Consider the following 13775-nt stretch of genomic DNA (forward strand, 5'->3'; position numbering starts at 1 on the left):
GCTAGCAGGAAAGACGCCCATAAAGAGAAGAAGAGAACACATGGATGGATGGATATTTCTTTGTCCATCTTGGACTATGAACTATGGATGAGCCTGCTGTGTTTCAGCAGACGTACGACGATGCTTTTAGTAGTGATAACGATGACGGTACACACGGTCATCAACGGTAGGCCTGTGTTGACTTGTTCCCTTTTACCTGCAACATGACGCAGCGTTAGCTGATAATATAAAAACTTTTAGAATAAAACGGAGCTAACGGAAGGGAATTAACAGATATTGCCTGGCAGAATAATGGAAAGATGGTCTTTAATTTGTTTTAAAAATCTTTGTTGAAGAGTAACTAGTGATAATGTTTATTAATCCATAAATTTGATGTAAAACGGACAATATTTGAGAAATTAACGGGTCAGAACACTGTCCTTTACATCTAAATTCTTGTGTTGGCAGCAAAAATCAGTAAAGATGTAATTAATGTCCTTTCCAGAAGTCACGAATTTTAATCAGGTACAAAAAAACGTTAAAGTAACACCAGTGACGTATTGACTACAGAAGTCTGAATCCCACAGTTACCATAAAAATCAAATATCAGAATTAACACAAAATGAAACCACCTGGTTAAAATAATACAAACAGATTAAAACACGTTTCTACTACATCAGAGACTACTCCTTTACTGATTACATTTACATCCATGAAGTGTGTGTATGTACCCTGTCTACAAGTTGCATTAGTTTAGCCATAGCTGACGTAATGATAAAGTCAAAAGCATTAGAACTTGCAATCATTTTAGGCAAATAATGTAATTAACAGCTTTGAATAAAGCTGTTATTGATCATAATAGTGTTACACAAGAGGAACGCAACAAGTGACATTTTCACAGAAAAAAAAAAAAAAAATTACAAAATTTCTGCCAAATGGAATCAAACCACTTGTTGATATTCAGGATATACCCACCATACTATTTTATTTTATTATTTAATCTGTTTGTGATCTGCTTTTTTGTACAATTTCCTAACTAAAGAAGGTAGGTCACACCAGTGACAAAATAAGTAAAATAAGTAATTTTGAAAGAAATGCTAAAATGAAGAAATAAATAAAAAAAGATCATGAAGAAAAAGCGACAGTAAGTCAGGTGATATCTTCAGCATGATTTTAATTTCAAAATAAATGACCTGTTTTTACAGAGAGGGACAGCTCCGAGGGACAGTTACTTTCAAGATATAATGTAAAATATTTAGTTTACATTTTGTTTGATCTTTTTCATAGTAAAGCTGATGGTCATTTATATTCATTGTGTGGTAGAAAATACATATTTATACCTCAAAATATGGCTGTCACCCTCTAACCATGACTGTAGGGACAGGCGCGTATGTGATGCTCTGCATCTATGTAGCTGGTTAAAATGAAAATATTTTAGAAGGGTATAATTATTCAGATAATGTATGGTTTTATGCTAAAAATGTATTTATATTTTTTCCGAGTGAAATATTTATGTGTGATAGGGACAGAAGAATTCATGTTTCCATAGAGTGACTCTGCTATCAAAAAGTCTGTCAATCGTACCCTTATCCACCTTATTCCTGGGGCCTCTGCTGTAAATCTTAAATATGGGCGAAACTTCCATTGCTAAAGCAGAAGTACATTAAATACATGTATTTTGTAGATGAAGAAGAAATACCGTCAATCAGGGAGAAGCCAGCAAAGAGCTTAGGGAGGTGGTATGATGAAGATCTTAATGACAGTGAACAGGTGGGGCAGTTTAGAAAAGATGTTGTGGAGGGATTAGGGAGAATTGATAAATCAGGGCTCCCAGGGAGGTTGAAGTTAGGGTGTTTGCAGTTTGGACTATTTCCTAGACTGATGTGGCCCATGTCAGTTGGCAAAGGGATACTCCAACTCCCTATCACTAGCTTGACAGAAGAGTTCAAGTGCTCAAAGGTTAGAACAGAGTTGCTGTTAGCAGGGAGCAAAGACAGAATAGTTAGCAGCGTAGTTCCAAATCCAACTAGAGGAAGGAAATGGAACCCAAGACAGGCAGTAGAGGAGGCAGAGGCAGCTCTTAGGCATGCTGAGATTGTAGGCAATGTCCAGATAGGTTGGGGAGGCCTGGGGCTTGGCTCAGGTAGACCAGCATGGAACAAAGCAGGTCCTAAAGATAGAAGGAGACTGGTAGTGGAACAGGTACGTGGACAGGAGGAAGTAGTAAGGTGTACTAAGGCTGTGGCTCAGGCTAAGCAGGGACAGTGGATAAACTGGGATAGTGTAGAGAAGATGAAGCTGAGTTGGAGAGACCTATAGAGTATGGAAGATAGGCGGATCAAATTCCTGCTAGGGTCTACCTATGACGTCCTACCATCACCCCGGAACCTAAAGTGCTAGGTTGACGGGGACCCATTGGTCCTTTGTTCTCTGAGACAGCAACCTTGAGGCACATTTTGGCAGGATGTAAGATTAGTATGTCACAAGGTAGATATATACATGGAGACATGACTAAGGTTTTGAAAAGTCTAGCAGCAGGATTTGAAAACAGAAGGCGACAGGTGAATGCAGGATGTAATCAGGGAACGAGGACGGCTGTTTGTCCGAGAAGGAGAGAAGGTTCAAGGAGGCAGGTTTTTAGGTAGGCACCAGTTAGGCCAGTTAAAGGATGCTAAGGACTGGGAGATGCAGGTAGATTTAGGAGGGAAACTTGTTGTGCAACAGGAGATAGTCTACACCAATCTTAGGTCTGACATAGTGTTATGGTCTGCCAGTCAGCGCATAGTTTATTTTATAGAGCTGATGGGAGGATTCTGTGGAGGAGGCCTTCCTATGAAAGGAAGAAGCTGAGATATGCAGATTTAGGAGCAGAAGCTGAACAGCGAGGATGGAAAGTGAGGACTCGTCCAGTAAAAGTGGGATGTAGAGGGTTTGTAGAAAGGTCAGCTGTTTCGTTACTTAAAGAGCTGGGAGTGCAGGGACAGAATTTGCGAAATTAAGTTAAGGAGATGTCAGATGACGCAGCTCAGGCCAGTCAGTGGACTTGGATGAGGAGGAATAGTGCCAGTTGGGGCAAAAATAAAGGTTGACAAAACCCCCTAACATCATCTGTTAGTTTCACTTCACTTTCTCTTCTCTCTTTTCTCTCATGAAAATGAGGGAGTAGGGGGGATAGAGCACAATGCCACACCAGGCCGGGGTGTGTGTTAGACCACCACAGGGTACCACATCCTTTGCTCTGCCTCCCCCACCCTATTGCTAAGCTTGCCCTCCTTCTCTCTCTCTCTCTAATCTGTCTAATTTACCCCTTTTTTACTCTTAGTTATGTGTAAAGTTTGTACAATAATTGTTGCATTGTAATCGTGAGTGGTGTTAAGGTCGTATCGGCGTTGTCACTACCTGGAGCTTGCATGTACAGAGCCTGGGTCTGTTAAGGTTGGCATGCTGTTGAGGCTGTGTGGGCCATGTGGTAAGACAGATAAGATGATGTCTCCGTGTTGGCGTGGTGGGTGTTGAGAGCCGGCATGGAGGGGGGTGGCTCTGGGACACTGTAGATCACTGTTTAGCCCTCTGGAGGTGTCATGGGACTAACTGGACGAAACACTGACGAAGGAAGGTTCCCACTTGACAACCCTGATAAAGTGCGGGTTTCTTACTATTCCCACATTTTAAGAGGGATTACTTGGTTGAATCATAATTTTAGCAAACCCCACAAACTAAAAATGTATCTGAAGGTGGTGTCCAAACTCAGTTAAAAAAACTTGATCATCTATTACTATACTGATACAAAGCTAATAAAGTTAGCTAAATATGCTTGTCTAGTTTTGTTGAGGTAATGTCATCACTTGTACTCTTTAGTAGAGGGGGGAGAAATAATAATATTATTCTGTTGCTGGTGAAACAGATGAACTTTACATATTTTAGTGTCCAAATTGCTCTAATAATTACGTTTCACATCTGGTTTCTATGCAAAGTCCCATTTAGATAGAAAGGACCGGAAGTTGCGCCCAAATTTCTCGCAAAGAATCATGGGGGCAAGGATGGTGGATATGAACTTAAAATATATCTTTTTTTCCCTTTATCGTTTTGCTGTATTAAAATATATTCCCTGCATTTTCACAGCCCAACAGGTCAATAGCGAGAGCAGAACAGAGCTGGGAGGGACTGCTGTTTTCCCGTGCAAACTAAACGGAAACAAAGAGAATCTCATCCAGATCTCCTGGCAGAGAGAGACTAAGAAACAACCTCACACAGTCAACTTCTATACAATCTCTGAAGAACATGGACCAAGTTTTGTCAATGGTAAAGATGAGCGCTTTGGGTTTATCGGGAATTTCAAAGAGAAAAATGGGACTCTACAGTTGTCTAATGTTACACTGGACGACGAAGGTACCTACAAATGTATCTTCACCTTGTTCCCCAGTGGGTACGTGGAGATGCAGACATCCCTGAAAGTGATTGGTATGATGAATTTAAAATGCTCCTCACTTTTTATGATTGTGTTACAACAAGAAGTTACAAGTTTTCACCCAAAACTCTGTGTGCTTTCACCCTTTAGTGCCTCCCGTCACAAACCTGATGGGTTTTAATCAGTCTTTGGGTAGTGAGGAAGTTGCTCTTGCTACCTGCACAGCTGCTGGCTCCAAACCTCCTTCAGAGGTGAGGTGGCTGACTGCTTCTCTGGGTGAGAAAGTGAGGGTGACTACTGACTCCACCCCTCATGACAACGGTACGACAACCACAGTCAGCTCGCTGTTTGGAGTGCCTTCCAGGGCTATCAGCCATCATTCAGTCCAGTGTGTCATCACCGGTCCTGCTTTGACAAGAGGAAAGACCTTGTCCTTCACCATTCAGATCCACTGTGAGTATATGCTACTCCCACACTGGCGAAACGCATTTATGTATAGAGGCAGGAACGGTTTTGAGTTTTTGCAGGTGAATGTAGAGTGTTTTAAAGTAAAACCTTTATCAGAAATTTGAGGAATATTTAACTGAAGCATCGAAGAGAAAATAAGAGCCAAAGTTGGGCAGGTTTTGTTTGAGCTTTATCTCATGATCATTTACTGGAACTTAATTTAGTGCAACAGTGTGAGAAGAGGGAACTGATGAGATCTAGTTCAGTGTGATTGGTTGAATTTCTTTTATCCTGCTTCTTCATCAGGCCACAGTGATGTGTGGTTTAGAGCTGAACATGTGCATGTGCTGCTAACAAGACAAACTTTTTGAATTACAAACATAACCTTGTAAACATCGTTCCACAAACATTTTATTCAACAAAAGAGATGGGTGTTGAAAATGTGAAGTTCCAGTTAAATGTAAGGATTGGTAAGGGCTGTGGATTCGATTTATAGTGTTTTTGCGACATTTTCCCTGCAGTTGCACCCATTCACTTTGCCTCATTGATTATTCATTAGTGTGGCTTTACTATTGTGTTCATTAACAAGCCTTGAAAGGGACATTCAGACTCAAGAAAGAGGACAGCAAATAGATCAAGTGCATGGTCGTGCTGCACAGTCACAGCGCAGATTGTTTCAGAAGCCAGATAACAACACAGCACTCTTTGCTCAATCTTTCAGCCTTTCAGTAGCAGATGTTGCCACAAGGCTTTGGAAATAAAGGGTTCTGCCTTCTTTTTCCTAAGGCTTGAGCAAGGATCTTTAATTCCATAGAGGTGTTTCTTTAGTTTCATAAAAAAGTTAATCCCTTTATGGTTTTTATGGCTCAAGAATGCGTAATTTTGTAATGCATCCATGCTCATGCTGTAGACAAACACCAACAAGCTTGTGAAATCAGTATTATTAATAAAAATTGAGAAATGGGGAAGAGGCCAGCATTTCTTCATCATTAAAGCATAGATGCAGAGGTGGAAGTAAAAGTATAGTTACGGGCAGGTGGGACAGTGAGGTGGAGAGAGGAGGAGGACCTGAGAGTGTGAGAGGGGGTGCGAATGTGAAGGAGGTCAGAAAGGTATGGAGGGGAGAGGTTATGGATGGCTTTGAAGGTCAGGAGCAGAATCTTAAAGTCAGTGCGGTAGCTGACTGGGAGCCCATGGAGCTGCTGAAGAATTGGAGTGATGTGGTTGCTGGATGGGATTCTGGAAATGATGCAGGCAGCAGAATTGTGAACTAACTGAAGTTTGTGGAAGGACTTCTGGGAAGTGACCAGTGAGTGAACTAGAATGGCAGCAGAGTTGGAGGTCAGGGTTAGGGCTGAACGATTTGCAAAAATAATCTAATTACGATTATTTTTCCCAATATTGCAATTGCGATTTAATGTGCAATTATTTTTAGGTTCCCCATCTTATGTGTTGTTTAACAAACACAAGAAATAAATCACTATTAAAAAGAGCACCATATTAGATAAACAAAACTAGGAATACATAACTTTAAAAAAAGAAACAGCATTTTGATCCATATCTTTTCTTGTTATTTTTGTTTTGAATAAGAAAAACACATACATGAGGGAGAAAAGTAAGGTTTTTGTAAAAAAAGAAACAAAATCCATAAAAGAAACTATGTTTGTGTATAGTGTAGAGCAATGATACTCAACTTGTGGCTCTTTTATGTCTTAATCTTAAATATTAATCCCCCAGAAAACCTTTAAAAAAAACTTTTTTTGCCATTTCACCATTTTTGCCACTTTTCACCTGTTTCAGCTATCTTTTGCCATTAAATACCCCCCTTTTTTGGGGGGCAACTTCTTTTGTCACTTTTTCCCCATCTATTCCACTGTAATCCATTTTTTTTGCCCTTTTTCACATTTTTTTGCCACTTTTTGTCCATGTAAGCGACTTTTTGCTATTACATACCACTTGTTTAATTTTTTCCCAAAGTTTTTGCTTCTTCTTTTTGCCACTTTTTTCGCTTTTTTTTCCCATTTTTTGCCTCTTTTCGTCTAGATAAGCTACCTTTTGCCATTAAATAGTACTTGTTTCTTTTTTCCAAAATTTTTGCCTCTTCTTTTTGCCACTTTTTTCCCCATTTTTGCCCTTTTTCACCTTTTTTTTCATTTTTGCCCAGTTAAGCTAACTTTTGCCATTACTTACCACTTATTTCCTATTTTTGTGCTCATTTTTGCTACTCGTGACTGCTTTTTGCCCATTTCAGTCACTTTTCACTCAGTTTTTTGCCACTTTTGGATCATTTTTGCTACTTTCTGACTATTTTCCACGTTTTCTCCCAATTTTCACCTCTTTTCATCCATTTTTGCTGCTTTTTGACCATTTTTGCCACCTTTAACTTATTCTGATTGTAATTCATGCATTTTTGTCACTTTTCACCACTAAGATTGTGGCTCTTGCAAAGGTATTTCTCAACATTTTGGCTCTTTGGTTGAGCAGCATTGAGTAACACTGGCTTAGAGCATAAAACATCTACTGCAAAAAACTGTATCTGTTATTCTGACACATTTCAGGTGAAAGAAATGTTGCACTGTCTGCAATTAGAATATTGCAGCAGGACATTTTACAATTTAATCTAATTTGCAATTAATTGCCCAGCCCTAGTAAGGGTTGGACGAAGGTGAATAATGTTGCTATGATGATGCTATCAGAATCAGTGCCGCTGAAACTGTTAATCTTTGTCACTTTGGACCTTTGTAGAGAATTTGGGACACTATTGGAATCCTAAAATCAGAAAAGTCTGAGACAGAATATTCAGTTATGTTAATATGTTGGTATATCTGCCATACTGAAAGATCCTCCCTTTTATACTGCTTCTTTTTAAGTGATAAAGCTGCTGTTTGGGAAATAAAGGGCTAGAAATTCTTCATCACTTTAGCAGGTGAGTGCTGATTGGCTAATATTTGTTATTTCTTGTTACTTAAGAATATTAAGAGGATTGCTATCAGCTGTCAGTTTGTGTTCTGGGCAGTAATGTTGTTAAAAGACAGTCATATGCTTCTCAGGTTTACAGTGTTTGATGTTAGGATTAGGAGAAGTCTATCACCACTGTGTGGTTCTCTACAAGCCTACCCACAGAAATGGCTGGGCCCCTGAAAGGCACAGTATATGAGCCCTTAATAATATTATCGTTAATGATAGCAACGCATGTGTGTTTGAGAAGCACTAGCACTTGTCTCCTGGATATCATTTACCTCCTGGGCCAGCTTTGAACCAGATGGGAAACGTTTTTGCAGGTCTTGTAGCTGCAGCTGTAGACACAGAGATTACTGTTCTACCACTTAAACTCAACAGACCCACCTTGGAAACATTTTCAGACAGGCAACAGTGAATAAAATCTGTGTATTTGTTGCTTCCAAGTAATGATGGGTCTTTAAGTTTTGAAAAAACGATTAACATTGGTCAGATTTAAGATGGAGAACATCTTTGCCAATCCCTGTGGGCCCCTCCATGACACAAGCTTTCCCTTTTTCCTCCCCCATGGGCCGTCTTGGTTCTCTAAAGTAGAGATTTCAAAACTTTTTTTTCTGGTGACCCTTTTTTCAGAAGGTACAAGCCATCCTGACCCATCAATTTTCAATTTCGGTGTGTTGTTGCTTATCAAGACTGCCTTCTGTGCTGTCCTCAGCTGGTTCAGTGCTTGCTTGGATAAAGTTGATTACAGACTTAATCTAGTCCTGGCATTTTCTGTTTTATGAGCCTAGATGGGGCCTGGTCTGGAACAAAATGTTTCTTTATTACTAGCTAAGCATCCAAGATTTCTCTTTTACAGTCATCCATGGTTGGTAGAGCCTTTTTTATGTTTTGTTTTGGTAGAGAGGGTCAGTGTTATAGTTCTGAGCTACCCCATGTGGCTATAATGTGTACTGCAGAATTAAATACTGTCGCAAAGAAATTCTGAGAACTCATTCCTCGACCCACCCATGGGTCCAGACCCAGACTTTGGGAGTGAATTCCACTGCACATGTTGCGCTCCAGCGTTTCACAGAAGTGCAGTTCTTCTCCAGCATAGATACACACCAGGTCTATTGTCAGCGCCGGCTGTGGTTGAACATCATTAATTGATGCAGAGCAGACAGATGCAGACAGCCGCAAGAACTTGCAAAGTATCTGAACAACTTTAAAACACATCAAAATTCACAGACTCATGAGCGTAAATCATTACTTTATCAACACCATTTTTCATCTTGTGGCACAAGCTACAGGTCACCGGTCAGTCAGTGGTTCAGGGTGACCATGGCACCTTTGCAAAGAATAGTTAACTTTTGAAGTGGAAAAACACGGAATTTAAATGAAATCACACATCCTATATAGCAAACATACACCATTTAACTTCCTGATCTACTCACCAATGGTGGAAGCGACATAAATCATGGAATAATATAAAAATGAACAGCAATGCAACCCCAGAAAGGTTAAATAAACTGCTGATGCTTTGTCAAAGCAACAGGTGGAATATGTGCGATTTGGGGGTAAATCAGAGCAGAGAGGGAGAGAAGCAGAGAAGTTTGACAGTCGGATAGTTGTTATACATTCACAGCTTCATTCAAAATGTCTGGACCCCCTGGCAATTGCCTATTGCCTAGAGCTTCTTCAGAATAAAAGTCTTCCATTAAAATGAGAAGCAGAAACTTTTATTGTGACAAACATGACGGATATAGAATCTGTTTTGTGATTGGACATTTCACTGAACTGTAACAAAGTGATGCCAGCATTTAGCCTTCTTTTAATCTCTTAGGACATAAGGCACGCAAGTTATCAGTTAAAACACACTTTTGGCAGGCAAGAGTGTGTTTTGGCAACCTGATATTATGATGAAGTGTGGAAAGTGCATGCAGCTTCCTAGCTGTTGGTCAGATGGACTAAATTTACATTGTTTTCTGTCACAAATCACTCCGTTGCATTAATAACCCTCCCTCAAACATGGCTGGTATTTTGGGTAAATTCAGCCAATACTAAAGAAAATCATAGCTATAGGCTGGCGGCTTATTTCCAGCTCTTTCATAAGGACATAGCTAGCCAAACAGACCTTGGGTTTATAAAGTGCACAGGGCTTTTATATTGCTGTAGTGTTAAGGGGAAATGATCATGCAGTTGTTGCTCAAGTGCATCACTCAGCACCACATTTAGCAAAATCACACGCCTTGGAAATGGTGAAAAACTGTCCGCCAGTCTGAATTGATGATTCAGTTCACACACAGTTTTTTCACATGTTTACAGCAATTTTATTCCAACATATGTTGTGTATTTAGAGAGCTACTTTTTTTGCAGGGACTTTAACAGTTATAAAGGTTTCAAGGAGGAAGTTCACAGACCGTGACTTTTGGCTATAAACTGCATCACATTCAACGGATCAGCTGACTTTCAGATCTTCTACAGAACCAAAGTGTTATAAGCAACAAGCTTTATAGGTCACATATTTTACCCCTTTAAGACAAGTTTATATTGATCTCTGAGGTCCCCAAAACATACCTGTCAAGTCTGTTGCTGAATAAATCCTCCAGTGCTTGATTTTGCATGTCTAAAAACCCCTCTATTTTAGCCCTGTTCAGAAAGAGCTGTTTCTGTGTCTGTGGCTTTGTAAGTTAATGAGCTGTCTGACTCCGCCCCAGACTCCGCCCCGACTCTGCCCATCTCAGGAAATTGATGTGGATTAATGGATGTGGCTCTCCTAGGAGGGTGGAACTTTCTTCCAAGCTGAGAGGGGCAACTGAACCTGGGCACGGTGCTAACTGCCCCCATGACATCATGAGGGGAAATCTGAGACCCGCTTTTCTCAGCTCGCATTTCTGAAAGTTGGAGACGGGGGGTTCTGATTCTTAGGGGGATTGTGAACAGGCTAGGGGCACATTTTTTTGCTAGAAAAGCCTGAAAAGTGTATTTTGCATAATATGTGACCTTTAAAGACCTTTAATAGAAATCTACAGCACACATTGCAGGGATCACTTTACACTCAGCTCTTTTCAAATAATTTTAATAAAAGGAGCACTTTTTTTGTATTTCTCTTCTTTTTCCTAACATGACAAAGCTCTCACAAATAGCTTGATTATGCAGTAAGACCAATATGAACTCATTGAAGCTACTAAAAAATAGAAACATGGAAACTAAACTAAACTTTACTTCGTGCTACTGTCAGTGTAGGACAGTGGTTCTCTCTTGTTTCTGTGGAATTCTTCCAGCACCCACAAGTGACACTCCTTCATACATTCTCATGTGACTAAAGAGCTTGGGGCATTGTCTGAGAAGGTCTGGTTACAGGATTATTTTTCTCTGCCAGTCTTTATTTACCATTCCTGTGAGAGAATTTGACCTTCCCCTTGAGTTCTCTGCCTCAGTCTGAAACACCCCTGCATCAGTGCTGCCAACAAAGAGTTTTCTATTCAGCTATTACCAGCTTTAATTTTCAGACCAGTTGTGCTGAATGATCTTTGTGAATTTAAACGACCTTACTGGAAAAGATCTTGCCCTTGACCAAACATATTTTGTTGTGCATGCTCTGAGCAGTTTCAAAACTCATCACTCCTGATCTCTTTTGAACTTTATGTGGTTATAACTTTGAACTTCCTCCACCTAAGACTGGCCACATTACATGACTTTGTCAGACTTAAGGTTAGATTTTTCCATTTTGCTCCTCGTCTCAAACACTCCCCCACATCCCTTTTTCCTCTCTCTCTTTCCCAATGATTTGTTTACTTTTTGATCTTTTTACTTGCCTATTTATTTAAACCATTTTCAACCAAAATATTATAGTACAAGTAGATCATAACATTACTGTGCAATCACATGTCTAAGATCAGGGCCTCGAGGAATAGTGGGGGTGGGGAAAGCCTGGGATGGAATATGGGAGGGTAAATTTCCATTGCTGTAACCACAGTGGTACCGCAGCTGTTCTGCTATTTCACTGTTTTTTTGCTCACAACTTAAGCTGCAAACAAAATGTCTGATAATGTGTCCTATTGAAAATCTGATAAAATTGTAAAACAAGAAAGAAATCCTATGTTCTGTTGTCTTGTAAGGTCAGAAAACAGTATAAGCAGAATAAAACTGGACCCAAACATGAAGGTTATATTTGCTTTTTCTCACACACTTAATTCTGTCTCCCTGTTTGTTTCAGATCCTCCTCTGGAAGTGATTGTCAGTGAAAGTTCTGCAGAGTCATTTCAATGTCTGGCTGAAGCTTATCCATATGCGAGCTATTCTTGGACCAGGTACTGATTTAATAGATTTACGGGAAAACATGATTGAAATAATATCATGGAGGTTTTTTATATTTGACATTGGTGACAGGTCCATAGTCATGAGGGTTTTTTTTTTTTTAATCAAATTTAAGTTGTATCTGTTGACTTCAATTTTTGGCTCAGCTTTTGCAGCAGGTTCACAGTCATGGTTATTTGGTCAAATTTTGAGTCTTTTCTGCCAGTGTGTATCACTGTTAATTTTGTTGACTAAAATCATGACTAAAAATGTTCGTCGACAGTCTTTTTTGCTATGACAAAACGTAGACTAAGAAAAATAGATCTGTGATGACTAAAACTGACAAACACTAAGTTTAGTTTTCGCCAAGATGACTTAAACTAGACTAAAATGTAATGAAGTTTTCGTCGGACATTCAAAATCTGTGATATTTCTTTACTGTGGGTAAATCTATCAAAAAAGCAATGCAGCTGTAGCTGTTCTGCCTCTCAATTGTAGAAAGCAGGAACCCCAGGTTTGGCAGGGTGTAGAGAACACACTAACTTGGTTTTATATCAGATTTAGGCAAGAAAAGAAATGCTTGGACTAAAAGTAAAGACTAAAATATGAGGAATTTTTATGGACTAAAACTAGACAACAATGTTTTGAGTTTTCGTCGGCTAAAACTAAAAAGGATAGAAATGACTAAAATGTGACTAAAACTAAAATGGATTTAACTTAAAGACTAAAACTAAGCCTAACATTAAAAATAGCTGTCAAAATTAACACGTGTATTTTTTTTTGCCCAAATGTGGAAACAGGCAACAGGTCATGACTTCTTGCCGAAATCTGGAGTAGCTTTGGCTGGGGTGGATTTTTCACTCAAATGTGGCGACAGGTCTGTGAGCATGATTCTTGGTCGAATTTTGTCATTGCCACTGAAGAACAGTTTCTTATGTGTGCATCATTTTTCATGACACTGTAAGAAGAGGCAGAGAGATGGGAAGTCTGCAATAATGTTTAAGGTGTGCTTGAAACTTTATTAGCAGCACAAACAACAAAAAACATGTTTTAATAGGGTTAGAGGCAAGCTATGTCAAACTCACTACATCAACACCGATAAACAGATCAAACCACAGGTGTTTTTTGCCTTTTACAATTGCACCATGTCAGACTGTGCAACAAATATCTTGTCTTATCCTGGCCAACGGACCAGCAACCCTTCAAGTGATCCCAACAGTCAAATTGTTGCTGAGGGACGTCTTTAATGCATAGATAATGACACACTACAAGATGGGCTGTGAAGATGCAGTCAGGCCAGAATCTGGCTGGCTGTCATCACTCCCATTAAACTGAACATTGATGGTGACACGAGGCAAGATGAACAGGTCTACCTGGAGCACAGTATTTCATTGAGTTTTTCAGTCTCACCACTGCAAGATTCTGTTGACATTTTCTTTACCATCTACAATATTAAAATCTGCTGTATGTAATGAGTTTTCTTTATATGCCGTCCTCAGCTTTGTAGCTTTTTTCTATCACAAGACATTTAAGATTTTTTTTCTGTCCCCCCTTTTTTTTTTTTACATCAAATTAACCAGACTGCCGTTAATCCTTCATAGTCTGATTAGTCTTTGAAACAATCTGTTCTTCATTGCAACGGTCTGCTATGGGGGCGTAGTGCCCAATCCTGTGCATAATTGGCCAATCAGTATTTTTTTTT

The 13775-nt window shown here is 39.5% G+C and overlaps 1 protein-coding gene across 6 annotated transcripts in view; it reads left to right on the forward strand.

Moving 5' to 3' along the window:
- The window catches only part of si:ch211-214p13.3 (nectin-1), a 57721-nt gene continuing 43946 nt past the window's right edge, over positions 1 to 13775 (forward strand). For all 6 annotated transcript variants that reach the window (XR_005992982.1, XR_005992983.1, XM_041806907.1 and 3 more), the window contains exons 1-4: positions 1 to 166; positions 4102 to 4440; positions 4538 to 4840; positions 11994 to 12087. Coding sequence is in view for 4 of the 6 variants with exons in the window: in XM_041806907.1 (XP_041662841.1) it covers positions 49 to 166; positions 4102 to 4440; positions 4538 to 4840; positions 11994 to 12087 (854 nt within the window). In the remaining 2 variants the exon portion in view is untranslated. The remainder of the gene's footprint in view (positions 167 to 4101; positions 4441 to 4537; positions 4841 to 11993; positions 12088 to 13775) is intronic.

The sequence above is a fragment of the Cheilinus undulatus genome, linkage group 15 (genome assembly GCF_018320785.1).
Source record: "Cheilinus undulatus linkage group 15, ASM1832078v1, whole genome shotgun sequence".
NCBI lineage: Eukaryota > Metazoa > Chordata > Actinopteri > Labriformes > Labridae > Cheilinus > Cheilinus undulatus.